The sequence below is a fragment of the Hypanus sabinus genome, chromosome 4, assembly GCF_030144855.1.
Source record: "Hypanus sabinus isolate sHypSab1 chromosome 4, sHypSab1.hap1, whole genome shotgun sequence".
NCBI classification, from domain to species: Eukaryota; Metazoa; Chordata; class Chondrichthyes; order Myliobatiformes; family Dasyatidae; genus Hypanus; species Hypanus sabinus.
This window is the reverse complement of record NC_082709.1, coordinates 174,659,226-174,682,675: the sequence shown is the minus strand read 5'-3', so window position 1 is coordinate 174,682,675 and position 23,450 is coordinate 174,659,226. Positions and strand designations below refer to the sequence as shown.

The window sequence follows — 23,450 nt, the reverse complement described above, 5'->3', positions numbered from 1 at the left end:
CCCACATCTGTTCTGAAGACATGAACTTCAAAGTCATAGAGCACCAAAACATGCCTTTCAGCCCATCAAGTTCATGTCCAACTGTTATTCTGCTGTACCATTGATCTGCAGCTGGACCATAGCCATTCTTATTCCTTCCAACCATGTACATATCTAAGTTTCTCTTAAATGTTGAACTTGAACCCACATCCATCACTTCTGCTGGCAACTTGTTCCACTCTCTCAGCACCCTTCTATATTACATTGGCAAGCTCAGCAAAAGTAACACTTGACTCTCCATATTTCTGCTTTCACTGCTCTCGTTGGATAGAATTCTCTTTGTCTTCACTTCCTATCCTATTTGCCGCTTTCAGTTTTGTGTCGTGTACTTGCTGCTCACAATGTACCTTCTCCATTGATATGAATGGACACAACTGAGTAACTGCTTTTGAGTACCCCACTGTTCACTCTGCAAGTGTAAGCCCTGATCTTCTAGCCACCTGCCACTTTCATTGTAATGTTATTCCCATTTTGACTCGTGCTTTCAGCCTCCTATACTGTCTCAACAAAGCTTAACGTAATTTGAGAAACAGCACATTGAGTTCCAAATAGGCACATTACATGTATTTGAAGTCAGCAATTACATATAATTGGCGTTCTTGACATTTTCATTCAGATTTCCAGCAGTCATCCCACATGACCCTGGTAATTTTACATTATTGCTCTGCTGTCTTCTTCAAACTACCTTTTTGTTCTCTAAAACCACCACTTTTCACTTAGCAATGTCACCTGTTCTCTTTGTTAATGTTTTCTGCCTTCCATTTTATCACAGGCCTTCTTTCTTGCTCTGTATTGCCACCCATTTTTTTTGCTGCATTTTAAAAACTTTCATCTCTAACTATCCCCCTTTCGGTTGAAAGATCATTTGCTGTCTCCACAATGCACAGCATTTCACTTTTACTTCTAAAAGGCTGAAAGTTTACATCCAGTCTCAGCCTAAAACACTGACTGTTCATTCATTTCCATGCATGCTGCTTGACCTGCTGAATTCCTTAAGCATTTTGTGTATGTGTTGCATGTCATAGTGATGTTTCTTTTCTTTAATCAATAACATGTTTTACACTTAGAGGTTTTTGTTAATCTGAATTCCTATTTTCAAGTTACAGTGATAAGGTTCTATTTCCCCTCAACTCTCCATGAATGATTGTCATGTAAAACTATATAAAGGAGTAGAATTCTAGTCATACAGCATGGAAACAGGCCCTTGAATGCAGCTGGTTCATGCTGACATTGAGCTGGGGCCCACCTTCCTGCATTTGGCCCATAGCCCTCCAGACCTCTCCTATCCATGTACTTATGTAGATGTCTTTTAAATGTCGCTGATGTGCCTGCCTCAACCAGTACTCCTGATAGGTCATTCCATATATGCACCACCCTTAACATGAAGATGTTGTCCTTTTTAAATCATTACCTCAAACAGCCTAACAGAAGGGGATCATCACTTCTCCAGCAATAGGTTGATCCATTATAGAGCCTAATGGCCGAGGGTAAAAATAACCTCGTATAGCACTCTGCAGCAGCACGGTTGTCTTAGTCTATGACTAAAAGTCCTCCTCTATTCACCCAAGAAGGCATGCAGAGGGTGAGAAACATTTTCCAGAAATGCCAGGATTTTCCGTAAGGTCCTTTGTTCTACTACAGCCTCCAGTGTGTCCAGTTTGACTCCTATAATAGAGCCAGCCTTTCTAATCAGTTTATTGAGCCTGTTGGCATCACCCATGTTGATGCCATTGCCCCACACACCACTGCATAGAAGATTGTACTGGCAACAACAGACTGGTAGAATATGTGAAGGAGAGGCCTGCATACTCCAAAGGATCTCAATCTCCTCAGGAGGTAGAGGCGATTCTGTCCTTGTACACAGCCTCTGTGTTGGTTCTCCACTCAAGTCTGGCATCCAGGTGCACCCCGCAGATATTTATGGGTTCTCACCATCAACAATAACAGGGAGCAATGCAGACTTAGTTTTCCTAAAGTTCATCGCCTACTCCTTTGTCTTACTGAATTAGGAGCTGCAGATGATTCTTGGCAGCATTTGACAAAATCCTTCACCGGGGTCCTGTTTTCAATATACTGTACAGTACAAAAGTCTTAGGCACCCTAACTATATATATGTACCAAAGATTTTTGCACATTATTGTAGATACCTCTAATATGTCACCTCTCAATTTCTTCAGCTGTATGACTTAACTGGGTAAATAAACTGAACTTTTTGTAGTAGGTAGGATGGAAGACAGTTCTTTTCGGCTGTTTTGTTTTCAAATAAGTTCCTGCTGTGCTGTGTTACAAATTGAAGGCATCATGCTTTGCAATGCCAGTGATTAGAAGACCTGGGTTCCATTCCTGCCCCTGTCTGTGAGGAGTTTCTATGTTCTCCCCCTGTCTGTATGAGTTTCCTTCAGGAGTTCCAGTTTCCTCCCACATTCCAAAGGTGTACAGGTGAGGTGAGTAAGTTGTGGGCATGCTATGTTGGCACTGGAAGCATTGCCTTCAGCATATTTGAAGATTGTGTTGGTCATTGACACAAACAATGCATTTCAGTCTGTTTCATTGTTTTGATGTACATGGGACAAATATTTTACAAAGCCTAAAAAATATAGGAGCGGAATTAGGCCAGTTGCCTATCGAGTCTGGTCCACGATTTCATCATGGCTGATCCATTTCTCTCTCAGCCCCAATCTCCTGTCTCCTCCCCATATCCCTTCATGCTCTGATGAATTAAGAATCTGTCAACCTCTGTCTTAAATATACCCAAAGATTTTGACCTCCACAGCATCCTGTGACAATGTATTCCACAGATTCACCAGTCGCTGGCTAAAAAAATTCCTCCACATCTCTATTCTGAAAGGATGCCCCTCTATTCTGAGGCTGTGTCCTCTAGTCCTACACTCCCCCCCCCCCCCCCTCCGCCATCACAGGAAACATCATCTCCACATCCACTCTATCGAGGCCTTTTAATGTTTGATAGGTTTCAGTTAGGTCACCCCTCATTCTTCTGTATTGAATTGAGTTGACTTTATTACTTACATCATATACATGAGGACTAAAGATCTTTACGCTACGTCTCCATCTGAATGTGCAATTTATAGTAAGTTATAATAAGTAGTATGTACAACAGGACAGTCAATATAACATACAAATATAGCTGTGTAGCATTAGTTAAGCAGTCTGATGGCCTGGTGGAAGAAGCTGTCCCAAAGCCTTTTGGTCCTGGCTTTTATGCTATGGTACTGCTTCCCAGATGGTAGCAGCTAGAACAGTTTGTGGTTCGGGTGACTTGGGACCCCAATGATCCTTTGGGCCCTTTTTACACACCTGTCCTTGTAAATGTCCTAAATAGTGGGAAGTTCACATCTACAAATGTGCTGGGCTGGCCACACCACTCTGTGCAGAGTCCTGTGATTGAGGGAAGTACAGTTCCCATACCAGGCAGTGATGCAGCCAGTCAGAATGCTCTCAGTTATGGCCCTGTAGGAAGTTCTTAGGATTTGGGGGCCCATACCAAACTTATTCAGCCGTGTTGTTGTGCTTTTTTCACCACACAGCCAGTGTGTACAGACTACATGAGATCCTTGGTATTGTGTATGCTGAGGAACTTAAAGCTGTTCACCTGCTCAACCCCAGATCCATTGATAGACAATAGGTGCAGAAGTAGACCATTCGGCCCCTCGAGTCTGCACCGCCATTCTGAGATCATGGCTGATCATTCACTATCAATACCCAGTCCCTGCCTTGTCCCCATATCCCTTGATTCCCTTATTCATCAGATATCTATCTAGCTCCTTCTTGAAAGCATCCAGAGAATTGGCCTCCACCGTCTTCCGAGGCAGTGCATTCCACACCTCCACAACTCTCTGGGAGAAGAAGTTCTTCCTCAACTCTGTTTTAAATAACTGACCTCTTATTCTCAATCCATGCCCTCTGGTACTGGACTCTCCCAACATCTGGAACATAGTTACTGCCTCAATCCTATCAAATCCTTTAATTATCTTAAACGTTTCAATCAGATCCCCTCTCAATCTCCTCAATTCCAGTGTGTACAAGCCAAATCTCTCCAATCTCTCTGCGTAAGACAGCCCTGCCATCCCAGGAATCAACCTAGTGAATCTACACTGCACTTCCTCAATTGCCAGAATGTCCTTCCTTAAACCTGGAGACCAAAACTGTACACAATATGCCAGGTGTGGTCTCATCAGGGCCCTGTACAAATGCAAAAGGACATCCTTGCTCTTGTACTCAATTTCCCTTGTAATAAAGGCCAACATTCCATTTGCCCTCTTCACTGCCTGTTGCACTTGCTCATTCACCTTCATTGACTGATGAACTAGGACTCCTAGGTCTCTTTGCATTTCTCCCTTACCTAACTCTACACCGTTCAGACAATACTCTGCCCTCTTGTTCCTGCTTCCAAAGTGGATAACTTCACATTTATTCACATTGAATGACATCTGCCAAGTATCTGCCCACTCACCCAGCCTATCCAAGTCTCCCTGTATTCTCCTAACGTCCTCTTCGCTTGTCACACTGCCACCCAGTTTAGTATCGTTAGCAAACTTGCTGATATAGTTTTCAATGCCCTTATCTAAATCGTTGACATAAATCGTAAAGAGCTGTGGTCCCAATACAGAGCCCTGTGGTACCCCACTAGTCACCTCCAGCCAGTCCGAGAAACACCCATTCACTGCTACCCTTTGCTTTCTATCTGCCAACCAGTTTTCTATCCATGTTGAAACCCTGCCCCCAATGCCATGAGCTCTGATTTTACTCACCAATCTCCTATGTGGCACCTTATCGAATGCCTTCTGAAAATCTAGGTACACAACATCCACTGGCTTACCCTCGTCTAACATCCTTGTTACACCCTCAAAAAACTCCAACAGTTCAGTCAAGCATGATTTGCCCTTGGTAAATCCATGCTGGCTTGGCCTAATCCTATTACTGCCATCAAGATGTGCCACTATTTCGTCCTTAATAATGGACTCAAGCATCTTCCCCACGACTGACGTTAGGCTAACTAACTAACGTTAGGCGATAGTTCTCCGTTTTCTCCTTCCCTCCCTTCTTGAAAAGTGGGATAACATTAGCCACTCTCCAAACTTCAGGAACTGATCCTGAATCTAAGGAACATTGGAAAATGATTACCAATGCATCCGCAATTTCCTGAGCCACCTCTTTTAGAACCTTCGGATGCAGACCATCTGGACCCGGGGATTTATTAGCCTTCAGTCCTACCAGTCTACTCATCACAGTTTCTTTCCTAATGTCAATCTGTCTCAATTCCTCTGATATCTTATGACCCTGGCCCATCCATACATCTGGGAGATTGCTTGTGTCCTCCCTGGTGAAGACAGATCTAAAGTACGCATTAAATTCCGTTGCCATTTCCCTGTTTCCCATAACAATTTCTCCCAATTAATTCTTCAAGGGGCCAACATTGTTCTTAACTATCTTCTTTCTCTTCACATAGCTAAAAAAGCTTTTGCTATCCCCTTTTATATTCCTGGCTAGACTGAGCTCATACCTGATTTTTTTCTCTCCGTATTGCTTTTTTAGTTAAGATCTGCTGTTCCTTAAAACTTTCCCAATCATCTGTATTCCCACTCATCTTAGCCCTGTCATACTTCTTTTTCTTTAATGCTATACAATTTGTCAACCACTGTGGCCCCTTTCCCCTCTTTGAATCCTTCCATCTCATTGGAATGAACTGCTTTTGCATCTTTTGTATTATCCCCAAGAATATCTGCCACTGCTGATCCACTGTCTTTCCTGCCAGGGCATCCGCCCATTTAAATTTGGCCAGCTCTTCCCTCATGGCTCCGTAGTCTCCTTTATTTAATTGCAACACTGACACCTCTGATCTGCCCCTATCCCTCTCAAATTGTAGATAAAAACTTATCATGTTATGATCACTACTTGCTAATGGCTCCTTTACTTCAAGATCACTTATCAATTCCTGTTCATTACACATCACCAAGTCCAAAATAGCCTCGTTCCTGGTTGGCTCAAGCACAAGCTGTTCCAAAAATACATCCCTTAGACACTCCACAAACTCCCTATCCTGGGGTCCAGCACCTACCTGATTCTCCCAGTTCACCTGCATGTTGAAATCTCCCATAACGACTGCATTGCCTTTAGCACATGCCAATGTTAACTCCCTAATCAACTTGTACCCAATATCCATGCTACTGTTTGGGGGCCTGTACACAACACCCATTAGGGTCTTTTTACCCTTACTGTTCCTCAGCTCAATCCACACAGACTGTACTTCCCCTGTTCCCAAGTCACCTCTTGCTAAGGACTGAATCTCATTCCTCACCAAGAGGGCCACCCCACCCCCTCTTCCCATATTTCTGTCTCTACGATAGCACGTATACCCTGGTACACTCAATTCCCAGGCCTGATCCCCTTGCAGCCATGTCTCCGTTAGCCCAACAATATCGTAGTTCCCCATTTTCATCTGAGCTTCAAGCTCATCTGTCTTATTTCTGACACTACGCGCATTCAAGTATAGAATTCTTAGCCCATTCCTCCTCTCTTTGCTTAAACCTAACCCAGCTCCTTGAACTTCCATCGGGCTAATTGCACCTTGAATTTTGATGACCTTCTCAAGATCACCCAAACCTTCTACACATTTAACCCCATGCTCCTTCTGACCAACCCTCTGTACATGTAACTTTTCCAACACATGTTCTGTCTCACCTTTCTCCTTTACACAATTAATATTTGGGAAACGTGTATTCCCCACCTGTCCCTTATCCTTCATCATATCATCTTCTCTCGTAATCTGGATCCCTGCCCCCTGCACATCTAGTTTAAACCCCCCTGAGCAGCACTGGCAAACATTCCTGCAAGAATGTTAGTACCCCTCCAGTTCAGATGTGGACCGTCCCTTCAAAACAGATCCCAATGTCCCTGGAACAAAGACCAATTATCCAAAAACCTGAACCCTTCCTTCCTGCACCATGCTCTCAGCCTCGTATTAATGTGCATAATCATTCTATTCTTCGCCTCACTCACACGTGGCACAGGTAGCAATCCCGAGATTGTCACCCTGGAGGTCCTGCCTTTCAGCTTCACTCCTAACTCCCTGAACTCTCTAAGCAGGACCCCCTCACTCACCTTACCTACATCATTGGTCCCTACATGGACCACTACATCTGGGTTCATGCCCTCGTTCTCAAGAATAGCCTGCACCCGATCTGAGATGTCCTGGACCCTGGCACCAGGGAGGCAACATACCATCCGAGACTCCCGATCTGCCCCACAAAATCTCCTATCTGCCCCCCTGACTATAGAATCCCCTAAAACTATCGCTCTCTTCTCTTCCCTCCTCCCCTTTCTAGTTGAGGGTTCAACCTCTGTGCCAGAGGCAGGACCACTACAACTCATTCCTGGTAAGTCATCCCCATCAACAGTATCCAGTACAGTATACTTATTGTTAATGGGAATGGCCGCAGGGGTGCTCTGCTCTCTCTGCCTGCTCTCCCTGCCTCTCTGGACCTTCACCCATCTGTCTACTTCAATAGGGATTAGCCTGTCTCCATTCCTCCTGTAGTCCACAACCAGCTCCTTTGTTTTTGCAACATTGAGGGAGAGGTTGTTTTCTTGACACCACTGTGTCAGGGAGATGACTTCCTCTCTGCAGGCTGCCTCATTATTATCTGAGATTAGGCCAATCAGTGTATTGTCATCAGCAAATTTAATTAGCAGATTGGAGCTGTGGGTGGTGACACAGTCATGGGTATACAGAGAGTAAAGGCTTGGGACACAGCCCTGAGGGGCACCTGTGTTGAGGGTCAGAGGGGCAGAGGTGAGGGTCCCCCTCTTACCACCTGCCAATGATCTGACAGGAAGTCAAGATCCAGCTGCATAAGGCAGGGTGAAGGCCAAAGTCTGAGCTTCTTGTCGAGCCTGGAGGGAATTATAGTGTTGAATGCTGAACTGTAGCCCAGGAACAGCATTCTCACATAAGCGTCCTTCTTTTCCAGATGTGAAAGGATGGTGTGTAGAGCTGTGGCTATTGTGTCATCTGTCAATCGGTTGTTAGTAAAGACCCTGAGCCATCAAACGCTCCTCATATGACAAGCCTCTCTCCAATGTCACTACATGCTTCCTTAGTTCAGGGGCCTAAAACTGTTTACAATGCTTCAAGTCAGGCCTTGCCAGTGCTTTATAAAGCCTTAAAATTACATCCTTGCTTTTATATTCTAGTTGTCTTGAAATAAATGCTAACATTGCATTTGCCTTCCTCACTACCAACTCAACCTGGAAATTAACCTTTAGGGAATCCTGTACGAGGACTCCCAAGTCCCTTTGTAGCTCAGATTTTTGAAATTTCTTTCCATTTAGAAAATAAACTACGCTTTTATTTCTTCTAGCAAACCGTACACTTCGTGACACTGTATTCTGTCAGCCATTTCTTTGCCTGTTCTCCTAATCTGTCTATGTCTTTCTATAGCCTCTCCACTTCCTCAAAACTACCTGCCTTTCTACCTATCTTTGTATCGTCTGCAAACTTGCCCAAAAAGCTATTAATTCCATCATCCAAGTCATTGACATATAATGTTAAAAAAAATGCAGTCACAATACATACTCCTGTGGAACACCCCTAGTCACTGGCAGCCAACTAGAAAAGACTCCCTTTATTCCCACTCTTTGCCTCCTACCAATCAGCCACTCCTTTATCCATGCTAGTATCTTTCCTGTAATACCACGGGCTCTTAACTTGTTAAGCAGCTCTCAATTGGCACTTTGTCCAATGCCTTCTGAAGTCTATCTCTATCTTTTAAATGACCAATAATGTCTTCTATTTGTTTGAATTTTATAATATTCTTGTATCTTATTTTCAGTTGGACCAAAAGTGAGTTTCTTTAAGCCAAATGATGAAGTGGTTGGTAAGTAAATAATAATGTGACAGATCTTTCTGTAAATGCTGCTTTACGTGCAATGCTAATATATGGCATCATGCTGTTCGATTCCTCAGGTATTCTTCCCTTGGATTGCACAGAGTCTGGGTTCTCGGATACATTGTTGATTCATGAGCATAGTCTTGGTATGTTTACAGTGATAAATTATGATTTTGTTTCCTGTTTGTCTTTCTTCATAGATGTTAATAAAGTAAGGGATATTAATTTTGTTCTCATTCACTAAGAAGGCAAGGATATTAACTACAGAGAAGAAATAGCTTGCAGTAAAATAATAAAACACTAAGTCAGTAATCTAACCTGTCAATGTTCGTGTTTTAAATGTACAAAGTTACTTATGTGTTTGATTTAACATTTTGTGTATCATGTTTAGGTTCTAATTAACAGAAATATTGTTTGGAATCAGTAGGTTGGATATGGTTTCTTAAGTGCATATCTTTGAGCTACTTTTGGAATTACCTGAATTTTAGTGACGTGTGTATCCTAATATTTTCATGGTTTATGTTTAAATGTACTTGTGTGCTGGAGTGGAAATCTTATTTCTTGGTATGTTCCTGGCCCATTCAGTACTATGGAATTTTCAACTTTTGCTTCCTAACAGGTTATCTGCATTGAATTTTGAGTGGGAACTCAGTTACAACAATTCTGTTCTGAGGGCATTGCTTTTATATACATTCCTCTACACTTTCATGATTAAACTAAATTTTAGTCATTCTATTAAAACCAAATTTCGAAAGGTGTGTGACTATTAAGTAAATGATTTTCTGTCAGTAATTATTTCTGGCACTTGCAGTTTTTGTGTGAACTTAAAAAAATCTTTACTGAAATGATGAAAAATCATGTTATTGCAATAACTTTAGGGACATAAAGATGAACTTTTTGTCATTTGTTTTGAAGGTAGAACAGTTATATAGTGAAATAGTTAATCAGTATAGAGTAATAGTTTACAGTTTCTGCACGTGTATCAAATTAATGATCTTGTAACAGAACTGGCTAATTCATAATTGTAAATGAACAATTGGAAAAATAATTCTGTGGTGACTAACCATGTATCGTAGCCAACAGTGGGAAATTGAGTAGTTAGGAAAGATCTCACCTGAGGGGGAGACGTGCAGGAGAAGACCAGAAAAATGAGGATAGGAGATGTAAATAATCAAGATTACCTTTAACTTAACTGTCACAATTAGAAAAAAATAGAAAAACTTTCAAAGTAGAATGCCAAAGCATATTGTTACCTGAACATAAAAGGACTTCTGAAATATTTGTTCAGCTGCAAGTAATGCTAAAAAATCTGGCTTATGAGTTGCTTTGACTGGTGTTTAATGAAATAAATAAGGAAATTATTTGTGGAAAAGAAGTATCCCACATTTTATAATGTTCAGATGCTTTAGAAAACAAGAATGTCCTCAAAGCTGTTTCTGTCTAACTTACAGTATATCACCAAATAAGGGAACAAGTGAATGTATTCATTCTTTCAGTATCTGGGCTTCACCTCAGCAGCTGCAATCCATCAGTACATCTATAGTATTCCTAATTAAATTAAAGCCATCAAGCACAAAGTTAATTGCATAGTGTGAGTGTGTTTGCGATTGCACATTTTCTGGTTGGATTACCGTGATTGCAAGACAATACGCAGAGGTCCTGCAGTGATTGGCTGTTGCTGTGGAAATTGTGACAAGTTGAATGGAGCGGGTGATCAGCATTGTGATAAATCAGTTCCTTTTATTGCATGCTTTGGTAGCTAATTGTTCACTTTTAACTATTTAACCCATGATACATCTTTTAAAATGCTGGTTAGAGCACCTCCCTATATTTTTTGATTGTTTCATTTATGCTTCTGAGTGATCTATTTTTCTGTTATCTAAAAGTGCTTTTATTAATAAGTTGTATTTAAAATTATTTTCAAGTTTATGTGGAGCAGTGGTTCTCAAAATGGGTGATATCACCCTGGTGGGGGGTGGGGGTGGTGGGCATTTCTAACGAAGCGTTTAAAAAATAAAGGGGGCAGTGGAGGAGGGCGCAGCAGCAAGGGGGCAGCTAAGGGATTACAGGCTTAATTTTAAAAATAGATTCCTTATTATAAGCATTTGATCCTCAGTGGCTCATAATTGATTACAATGATGATGTAATCACCTCATCTCTTGTTAACCTACCATTCTCTTAGACTTTGCTCGAAGCACATTATAGTTGTTGAAAAGCAATGTGACACTTTTGTATCATGAGAAATCTGGATTGAAGAAATTGTTATTTCTGGGCCCATCCCGCACATTATTGCCAATCAGCATCGAAGTACAGCATTAGCTAGTATGATTCCCCAAACTCTAATCACAATTCTTGTAAACTAGGGTATGGAGTTCAATGGAGTAAAGTTCAGAATCTTCCCTTTTGAATGGTCATGACTGCATTTCTCGAACCCACGACTCAACTGATAAATCGTTGATGTATGGAGATAACTTTGCCAGGCAACGAATCTTTGCTTCTTGGTTATGTTCGCTTCATAGAAGATGAAAGCATGGTTTAAGAGCTGTTATTTGCAAGGGGACTAGAAACAGATACGAAGGGGTCTCAGTATTTCAGATTACTGAGCAATTTTTCAAAGGAAAGGACATTCCATTCACCAACATACTTGCTTATATAACACATATGGTACCATCAATGACAGAACACACTGTGGGATTATTCCATTCTTGAAAAAAGAGCTATATCTAACATATTTACCATTCATTGTGTAATTTACGGACAATATCTTGACACAAATCAATATCTTGACACTCGTGATCAGCTGGACAAATCAATAAATACTGTTATCACAGTGGTAAATAAAATCAAGTCCCATGCTCTCAATTCTTGACCATTTCAAGAGCTTTGTATTGAGAATAATGAACAGTTTGAATGCTTCTTGTTGCACACAGCAGTCAAATGGCTCTCAGGAGGAAACTGCATGAGACGCGTTTATGACCCTTTTGAAACTGTGATAAAATTCTTTGAAGACTCAAATGCTTCGTTCAGTAATCAACTCGAGTATTAGGCATGATATTGCTTATTTGTCAGAATTATTTGGAAAGTTTAATGAAATCAATCTTCAATTGGAAAGAATTTTATCAAAGTCAGGTCAGTTTTCTCCACATTTCTGCCCAAATTAACACTATTTAAGTGCAAACTTAGAATCATCACCTTTTCCAATTTCTGAGCTACTCTGAGTTGGAACAGGAAGAATACCAGATGATTATCTTTAAGTATACTGTGCCTACCTGGGTGAGTGTGTCGCATAAAGTCATATCAGAGAAACTATAGGATTTTCTCTTGATCCAAGTTCTGAATTGGTTAATAAATTTATCCCTGAACATTTATAACAAGGAATTAACAGGAAGAATGGAGGAAGACCTAATATCGCTACAAAATGACTTTGAGCTGAACCTGAGGTTCAAAATATCATATCAAGACTTTTGCAGAAAGAAATCTCTGAACGCTATCCTGCACCGTGGAGAAAAGTCAAGATGTTCTTTATTGCCTTTCCAACCTCATAGTTAGTGAAGTGCTGTTTTATTGCAATGAAACAGACTGCAGATTACTGAACATGGGGATTTGAGACTCCTGAGTAACATTCAGAATAATGTTGAGAAGCTGTATCTCATTGAAAGGTGAAAATGCAATGAAATACTGAATAGTTGCACCACTAATATGAGGTCTAAAATTGTTGATGAAAATTGTTTTCACTGTAATTAAACAAAGAAATCATTTCATTTGTAGCTTTAAATAGACATGAATAACTTTTGCAATTATTTGTCACTGCTTTGAATTTGCAGTTCCTATTTTCTTTCACAGTTCATCAAAAAATCAAAATTCTTTATAGTTTTTATGTAATGGCCAAAAAGGAAGAGGGGGCACTAGGGATGTGGTCTGTGAGCCAAAGGGACAGAAACCCAAAAAAGTTTGGAAACCTCTGATATTGAGTATTCTTTCTTTCCTCTCCATGTCTATACAGTTCATCATTCTGGTGCCCTTTCACAGGATTCAATACATAGTTTGTGAGGAATTTTAAATTTTATTGGTATTGGCTTATTGTTGTCAACTGTAATGTAATAAAGTGAAAAGCTTGTATTGCTTACTGTTTATACAGATAAAATCATTGCACAGTGTATTGTTAGTGCATAAAGCAAGAATAAGGCATTAAGCTAGAATAAAACAATAACAATGCAAAATAAAGTGTAAATGCTTCAGAGAAAGTGTAGTGCAGGTAAATGATAAAGTGCAAGATCATAATAAGGTAGATTGTGAAGCTAGAAGGCCATTATATTGTTTAAGAGGTCTGTTCAAGAGACAGATAACAATGGGATAGAAGTTGTCCTTGAGGCTGACGGTACATGTTTTCAGCACAAGGAACCTACTAGTTAACTGCTTTAGTTTCTGTCTTGTTTCTGAAGTTAATATGTTATTGAAAATGTGGAGAAAAGGAAATGGCTAAAATTTTTATACTTTTACACTTGTTTTCTTGTAACATATTTATTCTCAAATACAGTACCTAAACCAGAAAATGTGAGCTGGGTGGATGCTGCAGGGACTATTCGTGATGGATTACGTGCATATATGGCTCTGCATACACTCTCCCATGTTAGTGCTGAAACAACGGTTCTAGTAATGGACGGAGCAAATGTAAGTACAACAAAAACTGACCAGCTAAGGTGTATGATTTTGTGCATCATTACCAATTAAGAGAAAAGAACAGTAAGAGGAAAGCTGTTTTCTGTTTGTGTCATGTAGCTCTTGGAAGTTCAGATCAGGATTATTATTCTGACCTGTTCTTTGACAGTGGAAGATAAAGTAAAGCTTTTCTCTTTTTTTGAATATTTTAACCTTTTGGTTAAAAAGCAATATGATATGATTTTTACAATTTTTTTCTTAGGTTGGTTGTGAATGTTCTGCATCACTTAAGCAAAACTTAGAAATGTTTGTGTTATTTTGATCTTTTCATTGAATGATCTTATTATTAAAACCACTTTATTAGTTTAAAAAGTATATTATTTTCTTTAATAAATCTTCTTGTTTTTAACAAAAAATTGTCCTCTACCATTTTTTTCCTTTGTGTCTCCATTTTCTTTCTATATTGTTAAACAGTGTTGATAGTTTCACATCGTACTGGAACATTTCATCCTTTGGTAACAGTTTTTGATACATTTTGCTTCCATTGACATTGAAGTTATCCTGAAGATTGCTTATTCATGCGGTATGAGTCATAATTCTGTGACGCAGCACAAGTCATGTTTTCTTGCCTGATTGCTAATTCTGGTAATAATGTTATGATTGACTCTGCAATGGAGCCCTCTAAAACAAAGAGCAGAATGCATTCAAATATTAAACATTTTCACCCATTAAAAAAAATGAACAGTCTTAAGTTTAATATCCATTGTTATTGAGAATAATTCTTACACCTACAAATTTGTCACCATTTAGTATCTGATTCTTTTAGTTTCTTTATTTTTAAATAATTACTGCTTTGAGTTTTTATCAGGATTGTGTGGACTGCCTGTTTTGACATGTTATTGATTTACAATTTACACTGAAGTATGTTGCTGAATCTGTGCAAGTTGTCCAACAGATTACTCAAAAGATGTTTGAATATTTAATCATGTAAATTCTAGCCTTGAAGGAAAAAGTACATTTGGTTCCTTTAAATCTAAGGCAGCTCCCAGGGATGCAGTTCCATTAGTCATTAGTTTAATTTTCCCATCTCTCTGGCACTTTCTGTGAATGTGTGCAAAAAATTAAATGAATCTCAGTAATATATAGAGACATGTATGTGTTAGGGTGTATTCTGGAGTTAGGTTATGTAGTAAAATATTAATTTCAGCAACCAATCTTTAGACCTGAATGCGGATTTTTAGCTTAAATTTAAAATGTAGCTCTGGACAATAGTTTACTGGAGCTGTTGGTTGAAATCCAGACCATGCTACTTAATATTCATTTTGAGTGTCTGGAATGCAGGTATAAAGAAGATGTGAAAAGGAGGCATTGCAGATAAAATGTCATGTAATATTGGATCAAACAGGCCTCTTCCTCCAAGAGTGTCTCATTTTGCTGAATAAAACACTTCTGTATCCACTAGTTTCAGAGTTTCTGTGGTGACTTTGTTCACTTTACAACACATGTACTTTGATAATAACACACATGCCAATCTACTCTTTTTACCATTGATCTAAACTGGGGGATAATTTACAGCAGCCTATTAGCCACCTCTACATCTAGGTGAGGTAGAGGGCAACCAGAGAAAGCCCATGCTGTTATAGAGACTATGTGTAGACAATAACTGAGATCAAGATTGAACTTGGGTCCAGGAAGCTCAGAATAACAGCATCAGCTGCTGTGCCTGTAGAATTAACCAGCAAATTCCAGGACATGATGAAGTGAGACTTGCTTAAAAAGTGACAAGATAAATGGTGAATTTCGCTGATGTAAACTTTGCCAGACCAGTCCACTGGTTTAGGAAGCAGAGCTCCTTTGCATAAATTAGAGTTGAATTTGAAATTTCAGATTTTTGGGTTTATCAGAAGTGCTTTCTTTTGAGCAGGAATGTTTAAAGTAAGTTTATTATGAAAGGATGTATGTGTCACCATGTATTACCCTGAGATTCATTTTCTTCCAACCAGTTGACAGGTATGTGCTAACTGTGCAGCCAGCGTCATCAATTTTGTTTTATAAAACACAGTATTCTCACAAGTCTAAGAAATCCTTCATTTAAACCTCCTGCTGAAAACCTTTTAATTTATGCTGTAACAAGTCCAAAGAACTGGAGCACTGAACATTCCAAGTTTGTTATTCGCTTGTGAGAGGATAACAAAGACCGTGATTTGCCTTTTACTACTGCTATGAAAAAGGGAAAAAAATCCAACACCAGCAATTAATAGGACTCTGCATTAAACTCTGCTTAGTATTTAGTAAACTTGATTATAATGCCTGAAGCACAATACAGCTTTTTGTGCAAAACAGGCAATAGTTAGCACGCTGGTCATGAACTGACAATTGAAGAACATCGGCCTTAGTTGTTATTATTGGCACATTGATGTAGTTACTAGAGTCTCGGGGAACTGCTAATCTGGTTTTGCAGTCAAATGAAATAATTATTATCTCCAACTCCATAATGGCATAATGAGCCTAGTAATTGTGGATAGAGATACATTTAATTAAATACCTAGGTCTCTTCAGTATTAGTTTTCTGTTTAGAGCTGCTTGATGCCAAATAAGATTTAAATAACCCCATCTATGTTTATTTCTATATGAATGGTAGCAATAACATGTTTGCCTTAATCTATAAGGTTATCGCTAGCTACTTTCTTGAAATTACAGGATATCAGAATCAGAATTGTGTTAATTATCACTGACATGTTGTGAAATGTGCTGTTTTGTGGCAGCAGTAAAAAATGCTATTAAGTTACTATAAGAAATAGAAATAGACTCTTTAATTTATGTCATGCATTGTAGTAACTAATAACTAATAAATAATATTTCATTTGACTGAATACCTGTCCTGCCTTTCTCTTTTTCAGCCATTTGGCACTATTGTTATTCAATTGGCTCATCATAGAGGTGCAAAACTAATTTCTACTGTGCACAGCAATGAGGACAAAAAGTATTTGGAAGGATTAAGGCCAACAGTTGGTATGTGGGGTTTTGGTTTTTGTGTCCTTCTATTGAAAACACTTTACGTGCTGTCATTAAGAAAAATATAATTGACTTGCTAGTATACACAGTGGCCACATTATTAGGTACAGGAGTGGAACCCAGTGTGGTTGCCTGTTGCTGTAGCCCATCTACTTCAAGATTCGACATGTTGTGCATTCAGAGATGCTCTTCTGCAAATGACTGTGTAACATGTGGTTATTTGAGTTAGTCACCTTCCTGTCAGCTTGAATCAGTTTGGCCATTCTCCTCTAACATCTTTCACTATCAAGATGTTTTCACCCACAGAACTGGATGTTTTTGTTTTTCACACCATTATCTTTAAACTCTAGAGACTGTTGTGCATGAAGATCCCAGGATTAGCAGTTTATGAGATGCTTAAACCACCCTTTCTGGCACCAACTATCATTCCACGGTCAAAGCCACTTAGATCACATTTCTTCCCTGTTCTGGTGTTTGGTCTGAACAACAACTAAAGCTTTTGACCATGTCTGTATGTTTTTATGCTTTGAGTTACTGTCATTGGTTGATTAGATATTTGCATTAACGAGCAGGTGTACCTAATAAATGGCCACTGATTATAACATAACAAAATGCTGTAAAATACAAGTGTTTTGTACTTCAACTTTCTTGCTGCTGTTGAAGCTACTAACAATACAATGGATTTTTCTCAGGAGGTGTGTTTTCTCATAATCCCTCCCAAGTGGCAGTGCTTCATTCCATATAGTAGAAACCTCCAATTCTCACTGGGCTATTCAAAGTCGTTCATTGTCATAGGCACAGGAACAATGGAAAAAAATGACTTGTAACAGCATTACAGGCACGTACCATAAGATAAGCAGCCACATGAAAAAGCTAAATATGAATTATACACAATATTTTCAAGAAAGAACACAATATCAAGAAAAAAAGGTTTTAGTGCAAGGTGAATGAGTGTTCATAGTGTTGCTGAACTCTACTGATTAGGGTTAGAGTGATAGAAAAGTACACCACAGGGGACTAAGCAAATTAATGGTTTGGTATGTAGCAGATGGGCTGAAGGACTTGGTTCCTCACTGTAGTGTTCTGTAACTCTATTGACAATCCCAGACTGGAAGCAATCATCAATATGTAAATATATTGGTTGAAGTGAGCCACTTAAGATTTTCAATCTTCACAGAAAGTAGAAATGATTTTCAGTTTTGAGGCAAAAAAGTACATTTGACAGGATCATTTCAAGCTGCTTAATTATTGTTGGAGCTATACTCCTATACTCGTTGTGCTGTGTGCAAATTATAGAACATACAACATAGAACAATACAACACAGTACAGGCCCTTCAGCCCACAACTTTGTGCCAACCCTTTAACTTAAATATCAGTGTAACCTATCCTTGCCACATAGCCCTCCATTTCCCTTTCATCCATGTGTCTAGTTAAGAGTCTCTTAAGTTTCTTTAATTTATTTGCCTCTACCACCATGCCTGGCAGCGCATTCCATGCACCCATCACTCTCTGTTTAAAAAAAACACAACCCTGCTTCTGACATCCCCCTATGTTTGCCTCCAAACACCTTTTAGATATGCCTCATCAAAATTTCTATATATCAGTATTCTCTTTGACTCCATTGTAGAGCCATCCTGAATCAGAATCAGGTTTAATATCACAGACATATGTTGTGTATTGCAATATATTGTTCCGTGGCAGCAGTACAGAGTGTACATAAAAAGTATTATAAATTACCATGAGAAATATATAGTAAAATTTAATTTCAGTAAGTAGTGCAAAAAGAATCTTGTGGTCCAGATGAGTTTAGTTTGCTTAGAAATAATAATGACGCTGATCAGAATGCCTCAGCTGCTTACTGAATATACTTGCAAGGTTTCAGCAGAGTTAGAGTTAAAGAACCAAGCAGAGAATTGGGAATGATTTATTGCTCATCCTCTGAGATCTAGATTGAATCTTAACAATGGAACATTCAAGACAAAAACAGTTGGACAAGTTATATTTTTCATCTAACTCGCTCACCTGCTTTGCAGATGATGATGTAGATGAATGGAATTTGCAGCTGCCGAACCATGCATGCAAATAAATATTTCATGTCCCTTGTTCCCCAGCAAATAATAATCATTTTTTTAAAATTATGTAAATCCAATTATAAGAAAACAAAAAATCTGACCTTGTATTCAAATATGGTAGCAGGGATAAACTGGGTAATTGCAGCACAGTGAGTTCAAAGTTAATGATACAGAAGTAGTTGAAAAAATATTCTGAGGGACATGATTAACCTGCACCTTATTTAAATTGAGTTTTTGTTTTAAGAAGTGAGAAGATATATTGAAGGCAGTGTAGTTGATGTAGCCTACATGAAATTCAGGAGAATCTCAGACAAGGTCTTGCATAACATTGGTTCAAATGTTAAAGGCTCTTGGGATGAAAAGCAGTCAGCAAATTATATCTAAAATGATCTTCTTAAATGAAGAGAGATGATGAAGGTGAAAGGTTGCTTTTATAATTGGAGGCATGTGATGCTTAGATCTGACTATCTCACATATCCAGTAAATATTTGTATAAGAATCTAAGGTTTGCAAATGACACAAAGTTGTTGTAGTTGTTGATAATGTGTAAGATCATCTTGGGTGACAGAATGGTATTGATCAGCTAGTGAATTAGACAAATCAATGGCAGGTGGAATTTAATCCCAATAAGGGGGAAGTGATTAATTTTGGGAGGTTTAATAAGAACAGGACATGGACCATATATGGTAGAGATCTAAAGAGTACTGAAGGAAAGAGTTCAAGTCCATTGATCCCTAAAAATTATAAGACTAGTAAATAAGGTAGTGAAGGATAAACAATTTCTCATATTGCAGCAATGTGCTTGATTTGATGTGTTGATTTGTTCTTAATTGGTAATCTTCCAGTCCTTTATATTGTTCTCTTCTTTATTTTCTGCCTTTGGTCTGTTTACGGTTGCCATACTTAAGGCATTCGACAACCTTTGGTAGGTAAGTCAATGTCTCTTAGTAATGTGAGCCAACCTTTTAATAAAGCATGTGCTCTAAATCAAAAACCAGGAAGTATTTTCTGTCCCCTTGAGGGAGATTGATTTGCCAGTCTGCAAAGTAAATATGTTGTATTAATATTAATTATAGTATAGCAGTGGTGTTGCTTTAGCTGGCAGCATGATAGCATAGTGGTTAGCACAATGCTTTACAGTACAGGCAAACCATTGCTGCCTGTAAGGAGTTTGTACATTCTCTCCAGGACTCTGTGGGGTTCCTCCTGGTGCTCCAGTTTCGTCCCAGAGTCCAAAGGTGTTAATATGTTAATTGGTCATTGTAAATTGTTCCATGATTAGGCTAGGATTAAAGCAAGGAATTGCTGGGTGGTGTGTCTAAGTTATGACTTTGGAATTTTTCTTCCAACCAAGAAAACAAGTCATGGTTTCTAAATTTAGTCAAATGACATCTAAATTATCAAGTGATATTGTAGGGTTTATGTTGCACTTAAATTTTTGATTTCCTTAAACTTTTCCATGAAATTTAAAGGGTGGCCTTGAAGATAAGGAGTCGAGCTCTGCATTGCCTATTCCAACCTCCCCCCCCCCCCCTCCACCCCACCAAGGCCCTTGACATGAAAATAAATGTAATGAGTCAAAAATCCAAACATGAAAGAACGTGTAGTTGCTCAGTTGCTTTGCCAAAACAATTAAACAATTAAACACATTCCATTGCTGTTCGTGTTTCAAATCCTATAGTAAGAATGTGCCAGGTGTGCTTACTGAGTGATCATTTGAACATACTGCATCACAGCTTTTAAAAAGAGCATTATTGTGACATCAAACAAAATTGTGATAAGTGCTTTGGATTAAAATGTGTTCTGCTTGAGTTAAATGCTTACACTTTAACTTCAAATTTTATATCAATGTTATAAATGTTATTGAATGCCCCTACATCCCCCTTCTGCTTTTTGTCAAATAGTTTTTCAACTCAACAGAGTTCATTAGTGATCATATTGGTCCATGAGTACTTTCAGGAACAGGAAAAGAAATTAACTCTTAAAGTCATCTTTCCAAATTTAACAAGTTAATTAATACTTGCATTCTCAAACAGTCCTATGGAGATGAGTCCTGATAAAGGGTCTTGGCCCAAAACATCAACTGTTCACTTTTTTCCATAGATGCTGCCTGTCTTGCTGAGTTCCTCCAGTATTTTGTGTGTGTTGCTTAGATTTCCAGCATTTGCAGATTTTCTTGTTTGAAATACTTGCATCCTGTTAGAAATATTTTAGTTATATTTGTCCTTGAATTAGTCTGTGGTGTACATTTTGGAGAATAAGATAATCCGAGTGAAGGGATTAAAAACTGAATACTCTTTTGATCAGTGACAAAACTTAATGCTGTAAGGGTATTGTATGGGAAATGAAATTTGAATAATACAAACAAAATGCTGGAGCAACTCAACAAGTCAGGCAGCATCTACATAGTGAAATAAACAGTCGACATATTGGGCCGAGACCCGTCATCAAGACTGGAAAGGAAGGGGATGAAGCCAGAATGAGAAGGGAGGGAGGGTCAAGGGATGGAATGGAGCACAAGCTGGCAGGTGAGGGGATAGCTAGGTGGCCCTTCTCCTTCACCTGGCTTCACCTAGGTGAGGAAGATTTGCATTGCCCTTGATGTTTTTTATAACTAAGTTCACAAATGTTTGGATGTACTGTGGCAACCCACTTTCTGTGCAGGTGATCCAGCTCACAAATAGCCAGCGTGCGGGGAGGGACTTTGGTAGTGCACCTCTGATGTCATTTCCACCCGGAAAGGGCGGGCGCTAGGGATTAAATACCAGCGCAGCGAAGTTTGAATAAACTAGTCTCGAAACGACTTACCGACTGCGTGTCATCTCTATCTCTGTATGTAGTACATCGCTACAGTACATAATTTTAAAAGTCAATCAGTTTTAATTGTTAACCAAAATTATTGATTAGAATGGTTTTCCTTTCTGTTGATGAATTATTGAGAATACTATTGTCAAAGGCAGCAGACTAATTGAACTTCTAATCTGTCACAGCCAGGGTAATCAATTTGTCGGACAGCAAGGTTGACCTTGTAGACAGCTGTTTGGAAGAAACAGGTGGTCTAGGCGTGAACATTGTGGTGGACTGTGGAGGTTTGTTCTGCAATGTTTTATATTTTGAATGTCTTAATATAAGTATTATACCATTATTACACAATTGTCTCAGTGCCTTTAACACATAAACCTATTGGCCCATAAATGGAGCGGAGTTCCGCCAATGCCAAATGCTCTTATAAGAATATTCTCAGTGATTCACTTTGCAACAACAAAAATCTCAATAATTTTCTCCCTTTAACATGAGTTCATGTCACAAGTAAAACTAATCTATCTTCTTTCTAATTACAATTTTAATACACATCTGCTAACGGAATTAGAGAGTCAGTAGACAAGTCACTGGTGGGATTTTGCAAGCTAAGCTTGTCTGCTCACTGGGAACGTCTGTGCTCTCCTAGGCCTTTAAGTGCCCTTGCTTAATGACCCTGTCCCTCACACTAGATATTTAGATGTCCATTTCCCACAGTCTAACAAACCCAGCTACATTAGAATAAAACTAAAAGGAATGCTAAAATAAATACACTCACAACCCTACTAGTTAAACATGAAGCCAACTTTCTGTGAATGGATTGCCTGTTGTACTGCAACTGTTAAAATTACTAATGGGAAAGTTTGGTCCATGCTTTGGACAGTTTTTCCCAACATGATTGACATATTCCCAACCTACTCAGATGGATTAAAATTCAGTGCTCTGTGTTGAAAAGCATTAGTGTCTTTACCTTGCAATTGGTTGGGTAGATAGACTCAGATTTTTTTAAAAAGTCGACAAGCAAAATAAAAATTTAGTCTGGATCATCACATAAGATGCTGAAGGAACTCAGCAGGGCAGGCAACGTCTATGGAGGGAAATAAACAGCTGATGATTTGGCTTGAACCTTCTACAGGATTAGACAGGTAGGGAATAGAACCCAGAATAAAAGAGTAGCGGATGTGTGTGGGGGGGGGGAGGGGGGAATGGCAACTGGCAGGTAACAGGTGATAGGTGAATCCAGGTGAGGGTGCGGGTGGATAAAAAAGGAATAATGTGAAAAGCTGGAAGGTAATAGATGGGAAATTCAAAGTATTGAAGGAAAAGGAATCAGACAGGTGAGTACAGTAGATCATGGAAAGAGGGCATGGAACCAGAGGGAGGAAGATGAAGGTGATGCACAGGAGAAAGGAGAGAGAAGGGGATAATGGGACCACAGATATGAGGGTAAACAGAGCAGCAGAGGAAACAAAAGTGAGTGGCAACCAGAAATTAGAGAAATTAATGTACATTCTATCAGAATGGAAAGTACCAAGATGGAATATAAAGTATTGCTTCTCCAATCTGTGCCTGGCTTCAACGTGGCAGTGGAGGAGGCTGTGGACAGACATGTCAACGTGTGAATCAGGAATGGAATTAAGAGAGCAATCGCTGTGGAAAACGGAGAGGGGAGAGGAGGAGATGTGCCTAATGGTGGGATCTTGTGTCTTCAGAGATTTAGATTTGAATGTGATCTTAATTCATTCTAGCTCCAAACATTTACAGAGTGACACTGACAAGATGCTGAAGGAAGTTTAATTGTCTACCATTTTTATTTGACACAAGTGTATGGTGTCGAGAAACTTGCCTTTAAAATTGACCATGTTTTAAAATAATTCAAAACTTTGAAAGATTGGAATACACTCTTACTTAGGTACAGACTATTTTGATGGTTTTGGAGTTGGAAAGGTGTTAACTCGA

The 23,450-nt window shown here is 39.1% G+C and overlaps 1 protein-coding gene across 1 annotated transcript in view; it reads left to right on the top strand.

The window, feature by feature from the left end:
• The window catches only part of cryzl1 (crystallin, zeta (quinone reductase)-like 1), a 74,656-nt gene that overhangs the window by 33,844 nt on the left and 17,362 nt on the right, over window positions 1–23,450 (top strand). Inside the window, exons 5-10 of the mRNA XM_059968897.1 lie at window positions 8,889–8,933; window positions 9,023–9,091; window positions 13,483–13,616; window positions 16,505–16,616; window positions 19,601–19,621; window positions 21,683–21,781. Of these exons, the coding sequence (XP_059824880.1) occupies window positions 8,889–8,933; window positions 9,023–9,091; window positions 13,483–13,616; window positions 16,505–16,616; window positions 19,601–19,621; window positions 21,683–21,781 (480 nt within the window). The remainder of the gene's footprint in view (window positions 1–8,888; window positions 8,934–9,022; window positions 9,092–13,482; window positions 13,617–16,504; window positions 16,617–19,600; window positions 19,622–21,682; window positions 21,782–23,450) is intronic.